The sequence below is a fragment of the Sphaeramia orbicularis genome, chromosome 11, assembly GCF_902148855.1.
Source record: "Sphaeramia orbicularis chromosome 11, fSphaOr1.1, whole genome shotgun sequence".
NCBI lineage: Eukaryota > Metazoa > Chordata > Actinopteri > Kurtiformes > Apogonidae > Sphaeramia > Sphaeramia orbicularis.
This window is the reverse complement of record NC_043967.1, coordinates 37,189,088-37,212,472: the sequence shown is the minus strand read 5'-3', so window position 1 is coordinate 37,212,472 and position 23,385 is coordinate 37,189,088. Positions and strand designations below refer to the sequence as shown.

Sequence of the window (23,385 nt, the reverse complement as noted above, 5' to 3'; positions counted from 1 at the left end):
TACACAGGTGTCAAACATGTGGCCCGTGGGCCAAAACCGGCCCCCCAAAGGTTCCAATCCGGTCCGCAACATGATTTTATGGAGCACTAAAATTACACTGAAGATATGAACAGTCAAAGGTTTTGAACTGGTTTGAGCCCAGTGTGATCTACAGTCAAATAACACTGGGTTACAAACAAATGTTTTTTGCAAGTTGTCTAGGTTTTTTCAACTGAATTAGGACCATTTTGCACCGCTAAATCCAAAAATGACATCTGTTTTTCTCAATCAGGTCAGGGTTTTTTTTGTTAATTTGATTTTGAAAAATTTGATCTTCTCACAAAATTGATTACATTTTTGTGACTTTATCAGTTCATTTTTTATATAGTTTTCACCCAAAACAGGTTTTAAGAGAAAAAAAATAATTTTCTAACAGGATTCCTGTTTGGTACAATGGTGTATTCACCACAGATGTAGCAGAATACGTCAGGCTTATTTTTGCAAGATCTTCTAGTCGAAGCCATTTCATTCACCTGTAATATTAAAAAAAACAATCATAAATTGGCAAAAGTAAAATCTTCAGAACTCGTTTATTTGCAAGAAATATGAAAGAATTTTGTATCATATGATGTGAAAATGCCCATAAATGTAAGCAAAAATGTTAAAAAGCCAATATGTGGCATAGTTCAGAAAGTTGACCTGATTGAGCAAAATGAATGTGATTTTGGATTCAGCACACCAAAATTATCCTAAATCAGCTCAAAAAACTTCAACAATAAATTTGTTGTTGAGTGGTGTAATAGTCTAATAAACCTTACAATAAAATGTGAACAACCTGAAAATGAAGTACAATTTGAACACTATCCTGGCTGTTAGTAAATGTTTTGTGGATTTGTAGATGCGATTTGTAAGTTGTGTTGATAAGTTGGCCCATAACATTATCGACATTATTCTTATTTTACTTCCACATTCCAAACTTCCAAATTTCAAAATTATGCCTCTTACCAAAAGTTTGTGTAACACTGTGTGTAATCGACATGTACAAGTGATACGTTGACGCATATTATTGTTAAAAGTGTGCTCTTTTTTTTTTTTTTTTTTAAAGAAATTACATTTTTTCAGGTGATTTGCATCTTTTTTTGTGAAAGGATAGTCTGTAAATGTAAATATTTTCATAATTTAATGTTTTTTTTATCAGACTAAGACACAGATAAAAACTTGGAGTTGTCATTATTTATAGGTTTTTATGCTATTATTTTAATGGTTTGGCCCGCTTGAGGATCGAATTGGACTGAATGTTGCCCCTAAACTAAAATGAGTGTGACACCCCTGCCTTAAGTGATTTGGATGAGAAATAACAGTTTAACTCTTTCATGCATAGTGGTCACTCCAGTGGACAGTTAGTCTCTTGTATATTCATGGATTTTGTTCTTTTAGTTCCATATCAGCCAACACAGTGGATGCTCATGCACCATCTCATACACTGACATTCATAACATTACTGTAACTTTGCTGTTCTTGATAAACCTGATCTGCAGTAACATGTCTGAGGGTAAATCAATTGCTTGTTATCGTTACCTACGCCAGGAGGTATTGTGATCGCTTTGCTTTGTATGCATGCGTGTTTGTTTGTTTGTTTGTTTGTTAGCAAGATAACTCAAAAAGTTACAGACGGATTTTCATGAAATTTTCAGGAAATGTTGATACTGGCACGAGGAAGAAATGATTAAATTTTGGTGGTGATTGGGTGGGGTGGGGGGGGTGGCGGTGTTCTGTCTTGGCGGAAGTCTGCGCTCTCCAAGTGCTTTTCTTGTTTTTAGACTGTCATTAACATATGAATGAATGAATGTTTTTTTATTGTCTTGCATAAAGAACATGCCCAGCCCTTACATGGGCGTATAAGACACCAAAAATACAAATCAAAAATCAAACACCAGACAACAGGCACAATACATATGAACAAAACAAAATACTGACCTATTTAAACAACGTCTGCTGCTTTTTCCAGGCTTTACAAACAAATAATGCTAATTTACTGTATATACATTAGAACTAAACAACCATTTCATCTTGTCATCATCAGTGCTCCAGAACATATCAGGATTTCGGATAAACATATCATCAAGCAAAGGGGGGGGGGGGGGGGGGGGGGGGCATATTGCATATTATCCCCATGAAGTGAGTTGTGACTACTATTAGAGTATGTGAAAATGTGACATAACATCAGATTAGCAGCATTAAAAATGTTTTTATCTCATAGATTTCACACAGTGTATCAGTAAATACATGTTTCTTTGCTTCAAAAATTAAACGCATGGTGTCCAGCTGAGTAGACTTTTTTGCAACCCCATGAAAAATAAGTTCATAAAAAATATTTTCAATCGCATTGTTTTTTTAATGCCTAAAGAGGAATAAAAACACTCAGGGAAAAAATCTTAATTAAGGATATGATAATTCATGCATGAAAGGGTTAATATGTCAGGAAGATCCCCTGGAAAACTAACAACAACAACAACAACATGGAGATGCTGGAGATTGAACCTGGGGCCTCATATATGCAAAGCATGTGCTCTACCACTGAGATACATCCCCTTGTTGGGAAGCAAAATTGTTTATTTTTCATAGTGTTTTATTTTTTCATTAATTTCTTATAAGAGGTGCATGAATTAAAGTCACATCTCGTATCATAACTGTATCTAACATGTGTATGTATTAACTGACAATGTAAATATGTTGGTTTTTAATTGTACAGCTGCTTTATGTCTTTAATCTATTCTTGTATTTTATTCTTTTATTTAGTTTTTTCCCCTGTGTGTCGCTTTGGAAAAAAGCGTCTGCCAAATGCATAAATGTAAATGTTTGCACACATCATAAAAGCTGATGGAGGCAGTAGTTCCTCTCACTGTTCAGTCTAAATGCTGTGTTTGACGCCTTCAGGGGCATCATAACTCAGAACTTGGTAAAACAGCTTTTTCCTACAATGGACTTTGCTCATGGAACAATTTGCAAAACTCACTTCAGCTTCAGTATTTAATTACCTTGGGTGATTTCAAATCTGTTCTATCAAACTGTCTAACAGAAGTGTGTGGCTGCTATTCTTAAACTGGTTTTTAGCTTTTATGTTTCTAGTCATTTTATGTTGTCTTAACCCTCCGGGTATCCGGGTGCGCTTTTTAGGCACACTTTGCACTTCGTGTTAAAAAACTTCATATTGTTTTTCACAGTTTAAATAAGGTTACAAATCAAAAGTTGTTCATTTTTGTATGATCTTTAAAATTCTGGCCACCAACTAAAATTTGCACATTGTAAACAAAAGAAAATTACAAGACTAACATCTGTCTCCCAAGTGTGTCAAAAACGCACTATTTCTTCCATTCTAACCACTGTTTTTGATCCGTAAGTCATTAAGGCATAAATCCTGCTTTTACTGATATCTGGGCTTCATTTGAGAAGTGAGGATCTAAATTAATTTATTAACGTTGTTAATGTTGCTGTTAATCATTGACATATGCCAGGCTGCAAAAATCAAATAATATGTGATCCAATTTTTATGTAGTATTTTGGAAACAAAAAAAACAAAAAACATATTTTGTGTTTTTTGCATCAAAAAATGTCATGACGTCATGATGAAAAGAGATCATTTAAAAAGTTTTTAAAAAATCTAAAATGAATGATTATTTGATATGTATGACCTGATAGGGCTGACCTTGATTTACAAAAATAAAATCAAATTAGAGCAGAAAAATCAATCAATATATAATATTTAATAGTTTGATTTATATGTGTGCATTTTATGCACACTTGGTGACAGATGCTAGTATTTTTGAACATTTGACCTAGCGCCAAAAATAACCATGCAAATTAACCAATGTTGGAGTTAACCCTTTCATGCATACTGGTCACTACAGTGGACAGCTATTCTACAGCTGTTCTCTTGTGTATTCATGGATTTTGTTGTTCTTTTCATTTTTTTTTTTCTTCTTTTTTTTTCGTGTTTTTTTGTTTGTTTTTTACACATATTTTTATTAAAGTTTTAAGACACTACATATCTTTTCTGACATGAATTGGTAACATTATGTAGATCTCTCCTGAGCATAAAGCCCCAGAATCATAAGCCCTTCCCAGAGTTTTCACACAATCTATCAGTAAATACATGTTTCTGTGCATCAAGAATTAAACGTGTGGTGTCCAGCTGAGTGGACATTTTTGCAACTTCATGAAAAATAGGTGCATAATTTTTTTAATTTTTTTTTTCATTATTTTTTTTTGTAATGTATTTTTGAAATTTTTGAAATTATTTTTATTTATTTATTTATTTATTTTTAAATTTATTTTTCAGAAGAAATTTTTCAATTGCATTGTTTTTTTTCCATGCCTAAAGTAGGAATAAAAACACTCAGGAAAAAATTTGGATTAAGGTTCTCATAATTTGTGCATGAAAGGGTTAATCATTAATATATGCCAGGCTGCAAAAATCAAATAATATGTAATCCTATTTTTCTGTAGTATATTGAAAAAAATATTTTTTTTTTTTTGCACAAAAAAATGGTTTGTTTACATTACAAACACGGCATTTAAAGGGTTAAAAAATGTGACAGTTATTGAGTATTTGGTATTTTTATTTACGGCTCAAGTTGATGAAATAGAAAAAAGTGTAAAAGAATTAAAAACAAACTGTATGAACATTTTTTTTGACATTATTCCACAAGTGTGTCAAAAAGGCACACTTGGTGCTTAGTAAGGGCCTTAGTGGACGGGATACCGGAGGGTTAATTCACCAGTAAAACCCATGGAGTTGGAGCAATGACAGTGGATGGAGATGCTTGTTTTTACATTCAGTTATTGATATATTTAACTGAAAAAGTCAGTTTCTTCTTCAGTTTTCACTGTTTCTGATATAATAACCTTTGAATTTACTTTGAGTTTCCACGAACACATAAAAAATGCAAAAATCAAATAATATGTAATCCACTTTTTATGCAGTGTATTGAAAAAAATTAACTTTTTGTGTTTTTTGCATCCAAAAAAAAAAAAAAAAAGTTTGTTTACATTACAAACACAGCATGTAAAGGATAAAAAATGTGACAATTATTGAGTATTTGGTATTTTTATTTACGGCTCAAGTTGGTGAAATAGAAAAAAGTGTAAAAGAATTAAAAACAAACTGTATGAATTTTTTTTTTTTTTTTTTGCATTATTCCACAAGTGTGTCAAAAAGGCACACTTGGTGCTTAGTAAGGGCCTTGGTGGACGGGATACCGGAGGGTTAATTCACCAGTAAAACCCATGGAGTTGGAGCAATGACAGTGAATGGAGATGCTTGTTTTTACATTCAGTTATTGATATATTTAACTGAAAAAGTCAGTTTCTTCTTCAGTTTTCACTGTTTCTGATATAATAACCTTTGAATTTACTTTGAGTTTCCACGAATACATAAAAAATGCAAAAATCAAATAATATGTGATCCACTTTTTATGAAGTGTATTGAAAAAAAAATATTTTTTGTGTTTTTTGCATCCAAAAAAAAAAAAAAAAAGTTTGTTTACGATACAAACACAGCATGTAAAGGATAAAAAATGTGACAATTATTGAGTATTTGGTATTTTTATTTACGGCTCAAGTTGGTGAAATAGAAAAAAGTGTAAAAGAATTAAAAACAAACTGTATGAATTTTTTTTTTTTTTTTTTTTTGCATTATTCCACAAGTGTGTCAAAAAGGCACACTTGGTGGTTAGTAAGGGCCTTGGTGGACGGGATACCGGAGGGTTAATTCACCAGTAAAACCCATGGAGTTGGAGCAATGACAGTGAATGGAGATGCTTGTTTTTACATTCAGTTATTGATATATTTAACTGAAAAAGTCAGTTTCTTCTTCAGTTTTCACTGTTTCTGATATAATAACCTTTGAATTTACTTTGAGTTTCCACGAATACATAAAAAATGCAAAAATCAAATAATATGTGATCCACTTTTTATGAAGTGTATTGAAAAAAAAATATTTTTTGTGTTTTTTGCATCCAAAAAAAAAAAAAAAAGTTTGTTTACGATACAAACACAGCATGTAAAGGATAAAAAATGTGACAATTATTGAGTATTTGGTATTTTTATTTACGGCTCAAGTTGGTGAAATAGAAAAAAGTGTAAAAGAATTAAAAACAAACTGTATGAATTTTTTTTTTTTTTTTTTTTTTTGCATTATTCCACAAGTGTGTCAAAAGGCACACTTGGTGCTTAGTAAGGGCCTTGGTGGACGGGATACCGGAGGGTTAATTCACCAGTAAAACCCATGGAGTTGGAGCAATGACAGTGGATGGAGATGCTTGTTTTTACATTCAGTTATTGATATATTTAACTGAAAAAGTCAGTTTCTTCTTCAGTTTTTACTGTTTCTGATATAATAACCTTTGAATTTACTTTGAGTTTCCACGAACACATAAAAAATGCAAAAATCAAATAATATGTGATCCACTTTTTATGAAGTGTATTGAAAAAAAAAAAATTTTTTGTGTTTTTTGCATCCAAAAAAAAAAAAAAAAGTTTGTTTACGATACAAACACGGCATTTAAAGGGTTAAAAAATGTGACAATTATTGAGTATTTGGTATTTTTATTTACGGCTCAAGTTGATGAAATAGAAAAAAGTGTACAAGAATTAAAAACAAACTATGAATTTTTTATTTTATTTTTTTTTTTTTTTGCATTATTCCACAAGTGTGTCAAAAAGGCACACTTGGTGCTTAGTAAGGGCCTTGGTGGACGGGATACCGGAGGGTTAATTCACCAGTAAAACCCATGGAGTTGGAGCAATGACAGTGGATGGAGATGCTTGTTTTTACATTCAGTTATTGATATATTTAACTGAAAAAGTCAGTTTCTTCTTCAGTTTTCACTGTTTCTGATATAATAACCTTTGAATTTACTTTGAGTTTCCACGAACATATAAAAAATGCAAAAATCAAATAATATGTAATCCACTTTTTATGCAGTGTATTGAAAAAAATTAACTTTTTGTGTTTTTTGCATCCAAAAAAAAAAAAAAAAAAGTTTGTTTACATTACAAACACAGCATGTAAAGGATAAAAAATGTGACAATTATTGAGTATTTGGTATTTTTATTTACGGCTCAAGTTGGTGAAATAGAAAAAAGTGTAAAAGAATTAAAAACAAACTGTATGATTTTTTTTTTTTTTTTGCATTATTCCACAAGTGTGTCAAAAAGGCACACTTGGTGCTTAGTAAGGGCCTTGGTGGACGGAATACTGGAGGGTTAATTCACCAGTAAAACCCATGGAGTTGGAGCAATGACAGTGGATGGAGATGCTTGTTTTTACATTCAGTTATTGATATATTTAACTGAAAAAGTCAGTTTCTTCTTCAGTTTTTACTGTTTCTGATATAATAACCTTTGAATTTACTTTGAGTTTCCACGAACACATAAAAAATGCAAAAATCAAATAATATGTGATCCACTTTTTATGAAGTGTATTGAAAAAAAAATATTTTTTGTGTTTTTTGCATCCAAAAAAAAAAAAAAAAAGTTTGTTTACGATACAAACACGGCATTTAAAGGGTTAAAAAATGTGACAATTATTGAGTATTTGGTATTTTTTATTTACAGCTCAAGTTGATGAAATAGAAAAAAGTGTACAAGAATTAAAAACAAACTATGAATTTTTTTTTTTTTTTTTTTTTTTACATTATTCCACAAGTGTGTCAAAAAGGCACACTTGGTGTTTAGTAAGAACCTTACTGGACGGGACACCAGAGGGTTAATTGTTTGTCGTTTTATCCTGTGTTAGTTCATTTTTATTGTACTGATGTGCCTCTTGGTTAGGTCTCCCTCTAAAAAGACATTTCATGTGAAGGGACTTCCTGGTTATTTAAAGGTTAAACCCAGTGGGAACTCCTGTGAGCATTAGTTCAGTCATCCTGCTGCTATCTGAACAGTCCCTCAAGTGTCCAAACAACTCCAAACAACTTCCATAGGCTTCACAATTAGATAATTTGCACATGCTGGAGGACTCTGGTTATGAATGGGTGCATTCCCTGAAGTCCCGCCTCTTCCGTTCTTCACACGCGGACCAATCCAAAGCGCCGGTGCGCATCGATGGGACGTCACGTCAGCTGCCGTCGTGTCGGGATTGGAATGTTACCGACTAACAATCGGAACAACTGAGCACTCGGGTAATTGAACACTAGGATCAAGGAATCCCGTCTTTTTTTTGGAACCTTTTCTCAGTTATTTCCCTTGTGTGTGGTTCGCGTCCGTTTACCGCGTGTCTACCGGATAACTTCGCTCCGTTGCGTGCGGTTCTTTTTTACCGTGGAGCGTCTTTTTTTTTTTTTTTTGATATTAACGCGAATCAGGCTATATGTGGGGAGGTTGGAATAAAATAAGAGGAGAAATGCAGGGATTTGTCAGGTTACACTTGCACTGCTGAACCCCCCCCCCCCCCTCTCTCCTCTCTCCCTCTCTCTCTCTCTCTCTTTGCGTTGCGCTACGACGCGTCTCCCCGGTTTTTTGCGTCTCTCCACACGGGACCATGGAGTGAGAAAAGCGGGGGGAATCGGACACGTTCACCCGAGGCGTTTTTGGATCTGAGCACCGACTCCCCCAGTCAGTGGTCAGTGTGTGTTACCGAGTTTAACATCTCCAACCGAACCGGGGGGTGTACCTTTTTGCGTCTGGGGGAGAGAGAGAAAGAGAGAGTTCCCAGACGGCTGTCGGACAGTTTTCCATGTGAATAGACCCACGCAGTGAGTCTGAATGAAGCTGAGGAGACGCGTATGATTGTGTCCGAGTGGTGGTTTTTTTTGGGTGCACCGATTCCCCCTACCACCACTACCCATCCCATCCACCCATCCACCCCCCCAGCTGTATAAGGCTGTGCGTCATGCAGAAACTCTACAGAAGAAGGAGTAAAAAGAGACAAGACTTTTAAAAAAAGAAACAAAATCGCCCACATGCACTGGATCAATTGCTGGATTTGGGAACCGATTACGCAGAAGGGGAGTTGTGGATCCTTGGAGGAGGTAGCCGGAGGATGGAGCGGTGTAGCCGGGGTTAGTGAGAGCCTAACTTGGGGCTACTTTTCCATATTTGTTCTTCCTAAACAACTCGCACCCTGTTCCCAGGACACATGCAGGCCAAAAAACGCTACCTGATCCTGCTCTCCGCCGGTGCGTGTCTAGTGCTTCTCTTCTACCTCGGAGGGGTTCAACTTCCAGCCAGCAGGAGCCGGCATGACCGCAGCCGGAATGGGTACCGACCCGAACAACCCTGGCCCCACTTCTCAGACCCTTTACAACCGATCCGGTCCTGGGATCAGACGGACACTGAGGAGTATAACCTGCACATATCTCCGAGGCAGAAGAGGGACGTCAACACCAGTGTTTACAAAGGCAAACGGTGCCGAATGGAGTCGTGCTTTGATTTCAGTCTGTGTCAAAAGAACGGATTCAAAGTTTATGTTTACCCCCAACAAAAAGGAGAGAAAATATCCGAGAGTTATCAGAATATTTTAGCCACCATCGAAGGGTCTAGGTTTTACACCTCAGACCCCGGACAGGCTTGTCTGTTTGTCCTGAGTCTGGACACTTTAGACCGGGATCAGCTGTCCCCTCAATACGTCCATAACCTGAAGACCAAGGTCCAGAACCTGCCCCTGTGGAACGACGGCAGGAACCACCTCATATTTAACTTGTACTCGGGGACATGGCCGGACTATACGGAAGATCTGGGGTTTGATATAGGTCAGGCTATGTTGGCCAAAGCCAGCATCAGTACCGAGAACTTCAGGCCCAATTTCGACGTGTCCATCCCCCTTTTCTCCAAGGACCACCCGAGGACCGGCGGAGAGAGGGGGTATCTTAAGTACAACTCCATCCCGCCTTTTAGAAAATACATGCTGGTGTTCAAAGGGAAGCGTTACCTGACAGGTATCGGTTCGGACACCAGGAATGCCTTATATCACGTCCATAACGCCGAGGATGTGGTGCTGCTCACCACCTGTAAGCACGGCAAGGACTGGCAGAAACACAAGGACGCACGCTGTGACAAGGACAACGCAGAGTATGACAAGTAAGTTGGAGTTTTTGGGGCAACTTTCTCTTTTAATTTGGGTTTGTGTCAACTTTTACGCACGGAACCTCGGTGCATCCAGCTGTCCTGCGCATCCTGAAGCGCGCACTTTTACTCAGTGTATCCGTGTGTGGTCTAAGTATTTACTGTTTTATTAAATTTGAAGTTTAATAGTTGTAATAATTTGGGTTTGTGTCAACTGTTACGCACGGAACATCGGCGCGTTGAGCTGTCATGCGCATCCTGAAGCGCGCACTTTTACTCAGTGTATCCATGTGTGGTCTAAGTATTTACTGTTTTAATTAAATTTGAAGCTTAACAGTTGTATTAATTTGGGTTTGTGTCAACTTTTACGCACGGAACCTCGGTGCATCCAGCTGTCCTGCGCATCCTGAAGAGCGCACTTTTAGTCTGTGTATCCGTGTGTGGTGTGGATATTTACTTATTATTATTATTATTATTATTATTATTATTAAATTTGAAGCTTAACAGTTGTATTAAAGTTAGTTTATCATAACGCATTGGAATCCAGCGTGTGCGTAAAGGCGCATGTTCATAAATAATGGCACCGTACCCCCCCCCCCCCCCCCACACACACACACACACACACACACACACACACCCGAATACATAATGGTCATTGATTAGTTATACAGCTGTGACAACGACAACGCAAAGTTGGAGTTTTTGTGTAACTTTCTCCGTTAATTTTGGTTTGTGTCAACTTTTACGCACGGAACCTCGACGCTTTGAGCTGTCATGCGCATCCTGAAGAGCGCACTTTTACTCTGTGTATCAGTGTGTGGTGTGGGTATTTACTGTTTAATTAAATTTTGAAGCTTAACAGTCTTGTATTAAGGTTAGTTTATCATCACACATTGGAATCCATCGTGTGCGTAAAGGCGCACGTTCATAATAATTAACCCTTTCATGCATACTGGTCACTCCAGTGACATATATTCATGGACTTTGTTGTTTTAGTTCCATATCAGCCAACACAGTGGACACTTACGCATCATGTAACTTTACTGTTTTTGATAAACCTGATCTGCAGTAACATATTTGAGTGTAAATCTATTGGTATTAGACTGTAATTGTCATTTTTCTTTAACAAAATGTTTTTTTTTTTTTGTATATTATCTCCATGAAGTGAGTAATATCTAGTATTAGAGTATGTTTAAATATGAGAAAACATCAGATTAGCTGCATTAAAAGTGTTTTTATTTCATAGTTTTCACTGTATATCAGTAAATACTAGTTTCTTGGCTTCAAAAATTAAACGCATCGAATCCATTTGAGTGAACATTTTTGCAACTCCATGAAAAATACGTTCATAAAAAGCTGTCAATTACATTGGGTTTTTTTTTTTCATGCCTAAAGAGGAATAAAAACAAGGGGAGAAAAAAAAATCATGATTAAGGTTCTCATAATTCATGCATGAAAGGGTTAATTTGGGTTCGTGTCAACTTTTACGCACGGAACCTCGGCGCTTTGAGCTGTCATGCGCATCCTTTTACTCTGTGTATCAGTGTGTGATGTGAGTATTTACTGTTTTATGAAATTTGAAGCTTAACAGTATTGTATTAAGGTTAGTTTATCATAACACATTGGAATCCATCGTGTGCGTAAAGGCGCACGTACATAATAATTAATGACACCTTATCCCTCCCCTGCACACAAAATGGTCATTGATTAGTTATCCAGCACATGAGTTCACCTCCTGTTTTTGCCTGAAACTATGACTGATTGGCTGTGAATGATAATGGTCCTGTAGTAATCACCTCCTGACCCTTTTATAAATGACTACATGACCGTTTTACCTCCCATTCCACCCCTGAGCTGCCTTTCACGCATGAAGTAAAACATCTCCAACCTCTCTATTAGCTCTTTGCACAAACCCCCTTTTTTCCTTTTTTGCTCTTTCTCTCTTCATTCCCATAAAGCACAGGTGTCAAACATGCGGCCCGGGGGCCAAATCCGGCCCTCCAAAGGGTCCAGTCTGGGCCGTTGAATGAATTTGTGAAATGCAAAAATTCCACTGAAGATATTAACCCTTTCATGCACAGTGGACAGTTCTTCTCCAGCTGTTCTCTTGTATATAAGTAGGTTTTGTTGTTTTAGTTCCATATCAGCCAACACAGTGGACACTTATGCACCATCCCATAATAACACACTGACATTCAGACCATTACTGTGACTGTACTGTTCTAGACAAACCTGATCTGCACTAACATGTTTGAGTGGAAATCAGTTGTTATATGTTAGGAAAAAAAAGTTTAGTTTTTTTTTGCATATTATCTCCATGAAAAGAGTAATAACTAGCATTAGAATATGTTAAAATGTGAGAAAACCTCAGATTTTATTTTATTTCATTGTTTTCATATCACTTTCTGATATTGGGTTTTAAACACGTTTCTTTACTTCAAAAATTAAATGCATGGACATTTTTGTAACTCCATGAAAAAAAAAAGAAAAAAAAAACTTGATCACATTGTTTTTTCATGCCTATGGAGGAATAAAAACACTCAAGAAAAAAATCTTTACTAAGGTTCTCATGATTAATGCATGAAAGGGTTAATCAATAGTGTAAAAATCTTGTTATTTCAGGTTCCATACGTACACATATAAATTAGATCTCAATTTGGTTAGACCAGAAAAATACTGTCATAATAACCTATAAATAATAACAACTGCAGATTTTTATCTTTGTTTTAGTGTAAAAAAGTAAAATTACATGAAAATGTTTGCATTTACAAACTATCCTTTTACAAAAAAATGTGAATAACCTGAAGAAATACGAACAATATGAAATGTCTTGAGAAAACTAAATGCAATTTCATCAATATTATACCTGTTACTAAATGTTTTGTGTATTTGTAATTGTAATGTAAGTTGTAATGCACATGTGTAAATGATAAACTGATAAACTCATGCAGAATATTATTAACCCTTAATAGGTAACCATGGTGCCCCCCACAGCTACAGGTAACCTGGGGTCCAGCTAGACCCCAGGTTAACTACGGTGATAAAAACATCTAAAAATGTTATTTTTTAGTCAGTTACAATACTTTATTGCTTATAGTATGAAAGGATAGCAATGAAACGAAAAAAAATATAACAAAATTGTGCTTTATTTACCAAATAAATTCTCCTTTACTGCGTGAAGTATTTCCTTCACTAAAGTTAACAGAAAATTTCAAAAAAGTTTCACATGTTACAAATAAACACACTACATTGCTATAACACATTTGCAATACAGTTTCAATAAAGTTTCTCTAAAAACTAAACTATAACTAAAAACTAAACTAACTACACAATTGGGTAGTACGAACAGGTGCTCACAAACAGTCTTCACAGAAGGAAAACTGACGTCATAAACACTATCAATCGATAAATGGTCATCATCTGATTCAGATTCTACTTCTAAATCTGCAAGCTCTATCCTAATATCTTCATCACTTAGAGTTTTCCTCTTAGCCATGGCCTCACACGATGTTAAAATTACTCAAAAAAGATTAAAGCACTGAAGGTTAGAGTTATTAGAAATTTATAATATCAATTATTGATCATCTTCTGAAATACCTGAAATGGAAAAACAATAAATCAATATAAGTTAAAGGTAACCTGGGGTCACGGGCGACCCCAAAATGTCTGTATTGCCTATATTATTCTACGAGTGAATTTTTTGGTTCCATTTTACTTTTCAGATCCCTATACTAGGAGGGTAAATGAAGTACCACGCACGAGCTTCAAATAAAAACATAGAAAACATAAAAAATTAAAAACGTGGGGTCTGCTGGGACCCCAGGTTACCTATTAAGCGTTAAAACTGCACTTGTTTTTCTTAAGACATTTCAAGTTGTTCACGTTATTCAGATTTTTAAGGAAACAATGTCATTTTAGTTTTTTCACTGGTATTATTTTACTGGTCCGGCCCACTTGAGATCATATTGGGGTGAATGTGCCCCCTGAACTAAAATGATATTGACACCCCTGCCATAAAGGAATTCACCACCTCCACCCTCCCCCTCCACACACACACACACACACACACACACACACACACACACACACACACACACACACACACACACACACTCCATGGGAAGACTGCAGCTTGTACCAGGATATGCAGAGGCACGTTTTATTTGCATCCTGTACTTAGTGCAAATTAAGTGAAAGTTTACAATAAGGGAATTTGCTCTGACATTAGTATTAGTGTTGGTGTGACCTCGTTGAGACAAAATACTACATCCCACTTGAAAGGCGTGTGCAGTTGAGTTTACGGGCAAACTGTGGTGTGTTGGGCTGAATTGGGAAGCAGTTTAAGTGGGAATAAATCAATCATACTGTGTTAATTATCCCCTTTAATTTCCAGGAGTTAGCACCATCGTCTTCCACTTAGCCCCTCAGGGACAGTTGATTACCTCAAATTTTAGAGGTCTCACTTTTGTCAAGGTGGTAATTAATGATTCGCCTTGGGATCGACAGCTGTACGTGATGCCTGGTATGTTTTTAATATAGAAAAGCCCGCGTTGACTGCGTTGTTTATTTAGAAGGATTACGTACAGGGGCTCGGCTGTCAGGTTCATTTTGTCCCTGAGTGACATTGGTTTGATCTGCACTTATCAACCTGTGGATCCTATGCCGTTCTAAAAACCCCCCTAGATAAACTCAGGCATGCGATAACAGCACTTGTCGACATTGTTCCCGGTGGGTGTGTGTACCTTTGCATGTCAAGAGTAAGTGAAAGGACAGATGGAAAGTTAACGTCTACATATTTCCATTCGATCAATCAGAAAGTTTGTGTGTGTGTGGGATGGAGCGGTGGCTGCAAGTGGGGAAAGAGAAGAACTACTTTTTTTTAGCTATGTATGCACATGATGGGATGAGAAAGAAGTGACTCTCCTTGAACTTGAAGTGAACTCTTAAAAACCTCCAGCTCTTCTCAGACGAACTGGTAATGCAAAAGAGGAGCTCCAACAAAACTTCACAAGCATGCACTTGTCTATCCATTCGTCACCCTCCACCCTCTCACATATACATTCTCTCTCTCTCTCTCCGACTCCCTGGATGCCTTTGGCTCGGTGTCACCTGGAGAGATATGTCATCCATTATCTGACATTCCAGTCGTCTTTGGACGGTTCATCTCTCCGTTCTCCTTAAGGCTCTTCTTTCCCAAAAAAAAACCAAAACAAAAAAAAACAAAAAAACTTGTGGCTTGTTTTTCCCCAGTGGTCGCTCTGCTCTGCCTTTCGGAAGCATCTCGGTTCTGTAACCAGCTGATTGACACACATGATCCCTGGGAACCTCTCCTCTGATCACTCTTTCCACTGTAGTGTGTTTCATGGTTGATTTATTTGGATCAATACCGTTGCCTGTTAGTCATTCCATTTCCACCATTGATTCTGCATGTGTGTGTGTTTTTTTTTTTTTTTTGCCTCTAAAACAAAATACATCCAATTTAATCTGAACATAATGAAATGATTGTGTCTGCAAGTTGTTTGCTATAGGTTGTTTTACAGTACATCTGTACAGGGGTAGTCGCTTTTGTAAATCAGAGCTGAAGTGATTTTGCTGGGGTTACGTTTCTGACCTACTTTTATATCTAAACACAACCAATAAATTAGTATTTTCTTGTTCTGATTTAACTACGATGACAATGAAATGATTGTGTCTGCAAGTGTTTTGTGTTTCTGCAAGTTGTTTGCTATAGGTTGTTTTACAGTACATCTATACAGGTAGTCACTTTTATAAACCAGAGTTGACTTTTCCAGTATCTGTGAAATGATTTTGCTGGTGTTTAGGCTCATGGCCTTCTTTTATATCTAAACACAACCAATAAATTAGTATTTTTTTGTTCTGGTTTAAAAACGATGACAATGAAATGATTGTGTCTGCGAGTGTTTTGCTATAGGTTGTTTTATAGTGCATCTATACGGGGGTAGTCGCTTTTATAAACCAGAGCTGAAGTGATTTTGCTGGTGTTTACGTTTCTGACCTACTTTTATATCTAAACTAAAATAAATTAGTATTTTTTTGTTCTGATTTAACCTCCTAAGATTTAGCTATGGGTTTTCTGTCCATATTTGTGGGCAAGAGTTTCACAACTTTATATAAAAAAGAGAAAAGAAAACTGTCCACCACAAAGGACCTTCCATAAAAAATAAAAAAAAAACTGCATCTGAAAAATCTGTTGAAACATGATGTTTCCAATATAGGCATTTATTGAATAATAAACAAAAAAAGCTTGTACTTTGCTGACATTTCTTGGGTCTCAGGAGGTTAACAACGATGACGATAAGTATGTTTTTGTTCTGATTTTACAATGGCAATGAAATGATTGTGTCTGCGAGTGTTTTGCTATAGGTTGTTTTACAGTACATCTGTACAGAGGTAGTCGCTTTTATAAACCAGAGCTGAAGTGATTTTGCTGGTGTTCAGGCTCATTACCTACTTTTATATCTAAACTCAATGAATAAATTAGTATTTTCTTGATCTGATTTAACAATGATGACAATGTAATGATTGTGTCTGCAAGCTGTTTGCTATAGGTTGTTTTACAGTACATCTATACAGGGGTAGTCGATTTTATAAGCCTGAGCTGAAGTGATTTTGCTGGTGTTTACATTCCTGACCTACTTTTATATCTAAACACAACCAATAAATTAGTATTTTTTTGCTCAGATTTAACAACAATGACAGTGAAATGATTGTGTCTGCAAGTTGTTTGCTATAGGTTGTTTTACAGTACATCTATACAGGGGTAGTCGCTTTTATAAACCTGAGCTGAAGTGATTTTGCTGGTGTTTACATTTCTGACCTACTTTTATATCTAAACACAACCAATAAATTAGTATTTTTTTGCTCAGATTTAACAAGGATGACAGTGAAATGATTGTGTCTGTAAGTGTTTTGCTATAGGTTGTTTTATAGTGCATCTATACAGGGGTAGTTGCTTTTATAAACCAGAGCTGAAGTCATTTTGCTGATGTTTGGATCCTTGACCTACTTTTACATCTAAACACAACCAATAAATACCTATTTTTGTGTTCTGATTGAACAACATTTACATTCAACCAAAGTGATGCCTTTCATTTCAACCTAATTTGGTTTCCTCTGGCTGCAAGCGCAGGTTTTTGCAAACCCCTGACATAGCTCTCTCTCAGGTAAATGGATCTATATCCAGCTGGCGAGGCACTGTTAGTGCTCCATTTCCACAGGCTGAGGGCGGACAGGCGATGCCTTGAGGAGACGCTGTAGTGCAGACTCAGGAATGCACACACGTGTCAGAGCAGCTGTTAGCATTTGAGGAGGGAGCGCTGCCAGAGCAGACTGACAGCACATACAGTTAATGCACACACACTTTTGCACCTGGATCCCTTTTGAATTTAGCCTGACACAAACACAGAGAAAAGGCGATGTGCTAAAACACTGATTCTAGCACCGCAAAGTGTGTACACGCTCCATCCACTTGTTGATTACAGTGGTGGAAGAATAACTCAAATCCCACATTTAAGTACAAGTATGAGCGCTGCGATGTAAAAACACTCCATAACAAGTCAAAATCATGCATGAGCAATTCTGCAAAAGCAAAAGTGCAGAAATACAGCGAGCGCTTTGGTGTTTCTTGTATTGTGAGATTAATACTGAAGCGGCGGTGTTTCTGCTGGAGCTGCTGGAGGATGAGATAAATCAGGATCTGGAGGTAGAAGAAAGAAGGAAAACAACAAAGCTCTGATACATGATGATTTAAAGGAGGGATATTTAGCTTTTTTTCAAAAAAAAAAAAAAATGGAGTTATGCATTTTCAAACATTTCCCTGTGGTCTGCATAAACTGTAAATGCTCTGCTTGGGTCTGAATTCTGAATTAATTCAACTCCACAGGTCCATCTTCAACAATATTTCTAGAGCTGCAACCGATTCATCGATTCGGTGCTTGAAGTCAATGCAAAAAGTCCTGATTCGATTAATCGACTCGAAATGATTGAAGTGAGATATTCTATTGCAGTTTTCCTGGATTGAAGCTTCTTTGTGCATCACAATAAGCGTCCGTGTGAAACACAACAGCGGAACCAATGTTTAACAGCAGAGAAATGAAGGAAACAAAGCTTTGATTCAGGAGAATTGTGGTTGAGTGATTTCTTTTGGATCACTTTGAATCGATTAATCGGTTGCAGCTCTAAATATTTCTGAGTAATGATACCAGAAAGGTGGTTTTGAGTGCTGGCCCTTTAAATTCAAATGACCCCACCCCCTCCAGGTTGTTGGCTGTGCTTTCTGTTCCGTTCAGCCACTTTTGTTCGTTAATACAACCAACATCTGAACATTTTAGGTAATTGGCTCGAAGTTTGGACATATTTTCAGTTTTTATTACAATTATGGCGTACTCTGAGAAATGTTCGTCGGAAGTCTGGACCTTATATGTGCAAATGTTGTGACGTAACTAGTTATAAATTGTAACAAATTAAGACAGAATTGAAAGAAACATTGAATAAATTCACTTGATTTTTTTATGGAATAAATATAGATATAGTTTTGTAGCACCTGGAGGGTTCAAACTTTTTGAACTATTAGGGTCCAAATACACAAATAAATGTTCTAAAGACTAGGGATGTAACGATATGAAAATTTCATATCACGGTTATTGTGACCAAAATTATCACATTTATCATTAATATCGCGGTATTGTTGAAATTGTGCTCAAAATGTTCAAAAAGTACTTAAATACACACTGAAATAATTTAATAAAGTTGTATTTTGAAAAAAAACCCAAAACAAACAAAAAACAACCAAAAAAAAAGCAAATAAAATAATTGGCACAATGCACTTTCTCTTGGCAGAAATATTCAAATATTAACCCTTAGTGGTCTGAGTGTATTTTGTCCATTTTTCAGTCCTTTTGATTTTGTCTTTATGTACTATATAAACAAATGTTTATTATACCCATATTTGGTATCTTTTTTTTCAGCACATCTATCTCATCTGCCTATTATTTTTTCACTTTAACCTACTATATCAACACCAAAGGACCAAAAACACAAAAAAATATAAAATCCGATTAGAAAAATGTATATAATTTATTGTGTAAATAACACAAAGATGCTTAACGAACCTTTTCAAAGACTTTAAAAGTGAATATTGGTTCCAAATATTAGGTATAGAAAATAAAAATGGTAATAAATTAAATCCATACTCAAATATTTGACATAAAAGCAGATCTTTACATAGGTGTTTTCTCCGGAAAAGTGCGGTAATCAAACACAGTTATCATGATAATTAGAATTTAAACGGTAATACTAATCGTCGGCAATTTTACCGCGGTTTATCGTTATACCGGTAATCGTTACATCCCTAGTCGTACTCTGAGAAGTGTTGGTCGGAAGTCTGGAACTTATATGTGCAAATGTTGTGACGTAACTAGTTATAAAATGTAACAAATTGAGATGGAATTGAAAGAAAGATTGAATAAATCCGCTTGATTTTTTTCTGGAATGAATATAGATATAGCTTTGCAGCACCTGGAGGGTTCAAATTCAAACTTTTTGAACTATTAGGGTCCAAATACACAAATAAATGAACCAAAGACTAATAAAAGAGGGTTTAGCAAAATATGACCCCTTTAACCCTTTCATGCATGAATTACGAGATCCTTAGTCAAGATTTTTATTTTTTTTTTTTACTGTTTTTACTCCTCTTTAGGCTTGAAAAAATGATGCAATTGATTTTTTTTTTTTTTTTCTATGAACGTATTTTTCATGGAGTTACAAAAATGTCCACTCAGCTGAACACCATGCATTTAATTTTTGATGCAAAGAAACATGTACTGAAAACCCATCATCAGAAAGTGATATACTGTGTGAAAACTATGAAATAAAAACATTTTTCATGTAGCTGATGTTTTCTCACATTTTAACATACTTTAATACTAGTTATTACTCACTTCATGGAGATAATATACAAAAAAACCCCAACTTTTTGATTAAGAAAACTTTTATTAAGTCTTATAACAATATCACTGGTCTACAATTTTTTGGAAATGATTTGCTTCAGAGATTAAATGTGCTAAATGTTACATATTTTAATAAGATGAATTGGAAAATAAATGACAAAAGTGCCGGTTTGCTGATGTTTTCAAGGTATATGATTAAGTGTTATTACACATATATACTAGTTTATGTACATTTATGTAATAGTTTTATAAATCTTCCACTAAATAGAACCTGTAAAGTGAATGTATTCTCATGTGCAGACAGTGTTTTGAAGTAGATCTTGTAGCTCTGAGACAAATATTCCTTTTGAGTCAAACCCATTCTCTCGTTAACCCTTTCGTGCATAGTGGTCACTACAGTGGACAGCTATTTTACAGCTGTTCTCTTGTATATTCATGGATTTTGTTGTTCTTTTCGTTGTTTTTTTGTTTTTGTTTTTTCTTTACACATATCTTTATTAAAGTTTTAAGACACTACATATCTTTTCTGACATGAATTGGTAACATTATGTAGATCTCTCCTGAGGATAAACCCCCAGAATCACAAGCCTTCACCACAGTTTTCACACAATTTATCAGTAAATACATGTTTCTGTGTGTCCAAAATTAAACATGTGGTGTCCAGCTGAGTGGATATTTTTGCAACTTCATGAAAAATAGATTCATAAGAATGTTTTTTTGTCATTATTACTTTTTTAAATGTATTTTTACATTTTTTTTTTTTTTTTGTTTTAATTTATTTTTTATTTATTTTTCAGAAGAAAAATTTCTATCACATTGTTTTTTTCATGCCTAAAGAGGAATAAAAACACTCAGGAAAAAAATTTGATTAAGGTTCTCATAATTCGTGCATGAAAGAGTTAATTCTTGAATTTCACATTTTGACCCAAGGCTGTATCTTGGAAAGTTCAGCCAACCAGCATTTTTGACTTGATTTTTCTTTATCAGTGACTCTCATGTGGTAAAATTTCATTACTTTTATTCTGGAAGCATTTTCCTTGTAGACCAGTGTTAACAATTGATTTACAATAAAACATAGTACTGCAGATCAGGTTTATCAAGAACAGCAAAGTTACAATAATGGTGTGAATTGCAGTGTATGGATGATGCATAAGTGTCCACTGTGTTGGATGATATGAAACTAAAACAACAAAACCCAAGGAATTTAACAAGAGAAGAATAGCTGTCCACTGTAGTGACCAGTATGCATGAAAGGGTTAAGCAGCTGAAATGAAACCATACAGGGGTTGGACAAAATAATGGAAACACCTTCACCTCAAGATGATAATGCCCCAATCCATACAGGTAGAATTGTTAAAGAATGGCAGGAGGAACATTCTAATGAAGTTGAGCATCTCGTATGGCCGGCACAGTCCCCAGACCTCAACATTATTGAGCATTTATGGTCAGTTTTAGAGATTCAAGTAAGATGTCGATTTCCACCGCCATCGTCTCTAAAAGAGTTGGAGGGTATTCTAACTGAAGAATGGCTTAAAATTCCTTTGGAAACAATTCACAAGTTGTATGAATCAATACCTCGGAGAATTGAGGCTGTAATTGCCGCAAAAGGCGGACCTACACCATATTAAATTATATTTTGTTGATTTTTTTAAGGTGTTTCCATTATTTTGTCCAACCCCTGTATGAGAGGTTGCTAGGGGTCTCAATAGCCAAAGAAAAGCTGGAAACCCCCATTGAAGCACCATTTAAAGCACCATTCTATGTATGACATTGTGTTGTGTTTTCAAAGCGTGCTATACTATTGATTGTGTACAGTGTCTGAGTAAACGTGTTTAGTTATTTTCCACTGCCGGTTGTTTGCAGTCGATATACATCCAGCCATCAACCGTGAACACACACACACACACACACACACACACACACTTGCATACATACCCATAAACGCTCGATCACAGAGGGCGGCGCAGAACCGTGGTGCATCTATTCATCTTTACTTCCTAACCTTTGACCTCTCAGGAATGCTGCTCTCTAAAGGAATGCGGCAGGAGGGCACATCTAGCAAGTGTAGGTATATAAACGGCCTCTCACCCACACAGCGCACACAAACGCACCACGCTCCACACATTTATTCAATTGATTTTCTTAGCTGCAATCGCTTTCAATTGGAGTCACTCTGGTCCACTTCCATGGCCGAGCACTGATGAAAGGGCCCCATTCACTGCTACATTATCCACTGAGTTTTCAGGACTACTGACAATGATGCTGTGAGAGGACAGTGAAAAGCTATTACAGGTCCCACAATTGAAAAATTGAACGTAAAGGCTGGATTTTGCAGTAATGTTATCCTGTGGTGACTGAGCCGTCTTTATTGGGATATTTTCAACCTGAAATGGGATATTTCCTTGTGATTTTTTTGTTAAATTTTGTTTTTGTTTTACTCGTCCAATTGGTGTTTCATTCTATTTAACTGTGCTTTAACCTTTCTGAAGTGATTTATGACCATGCGTTATAAAATTGTCCTGTGTGTTTTTGTATTTTTTAGTGAAAAGCAGAGATTTTCTTCTTTTCAATTTACTGACCGTGTGAGTAAGGTCAATTTGAAGGTTATAGAAAAACAGTGAAAACTTGAAAAAAGTGACTTTTTCTCTAGTGGCTTTTCCATCGGACATCTGCGCAAAACTTTACCGATATCACCGGTCTACAATTTTTTTTAGAAATGATTTGCTTCAGAGATTAAATGTGATAAATGTTCCGTATTTTAATAAGATTAATTGGAAAGTAAATGACAAAAGTGCCAGTTTGCTGATGTTTTCAAGGTATATGATTAAGTGTTATTACACATACAGGGTGGGGAAGCAAAATTTACAATGAACATTTAGTTGTTTTTTCTCAGCAGGCACTACGTCAATTGTTTTGAAACCAAACATATATTGATGTCATAATCATACCTAACACTATTATCCATACCTTTTCAGAAACTTTTGCCCATATGAGTAATCAGGAAAGCAAACGTCAAAGAGTGTGTGATTTGCTGAATGCACTCGTCACACCAAAGGAGATTTCAAAAATAGTTGGAGTGTCCATAAAGACTGTTTATAATGGAAAGAAGAGAATGACTATGAGCAAAACTATTACCAGAAAGTCTGGAAGATACTATTAAAGAAGAATGGGAGAAGTTGTCACCCCAATATTTGAGGAACACTTGCGCAAGTTTCAGGAAGCGTGTGAAGGCAGTTATTGAGAAAGAAGGAGGACACATAGAATAAAAACATTTTCTATTATGTACATTTTCTTGTGGCAAATACATTCTCATGACTTTCAATAAACTAATTGGTCATACACTGTCTTTCAATCCCTGCCTCAAAATATTGTA

General features: G+C 35.8%; 1 protein-coding gene across 1 annotated transcript in view; it reads left to right on the top strand.

Moving 5' to 3' along the window:
- The first annotated feature begins 8,121 nt into the window (after positions 1-8,121).
- ext1b (exostosin glycosyltransferase 1b) overlaps positions 8,122-23,385 on the top strand; it is a 382,194-nt gene continuing 366,930 nt past the window's right edge. The window contains exon 1 of the mRNA XM_030147124.1: positions 8,122-10,059. Within this exon, the coding sequence (XP_030002984.1) occupies positions 9,119-10,059 (941 nt within the window). The 5' untranslated portion in view covers positions 8,122-9,118. The remainder of the gene's footprint in view (positions 10,060-23,385) is intronic.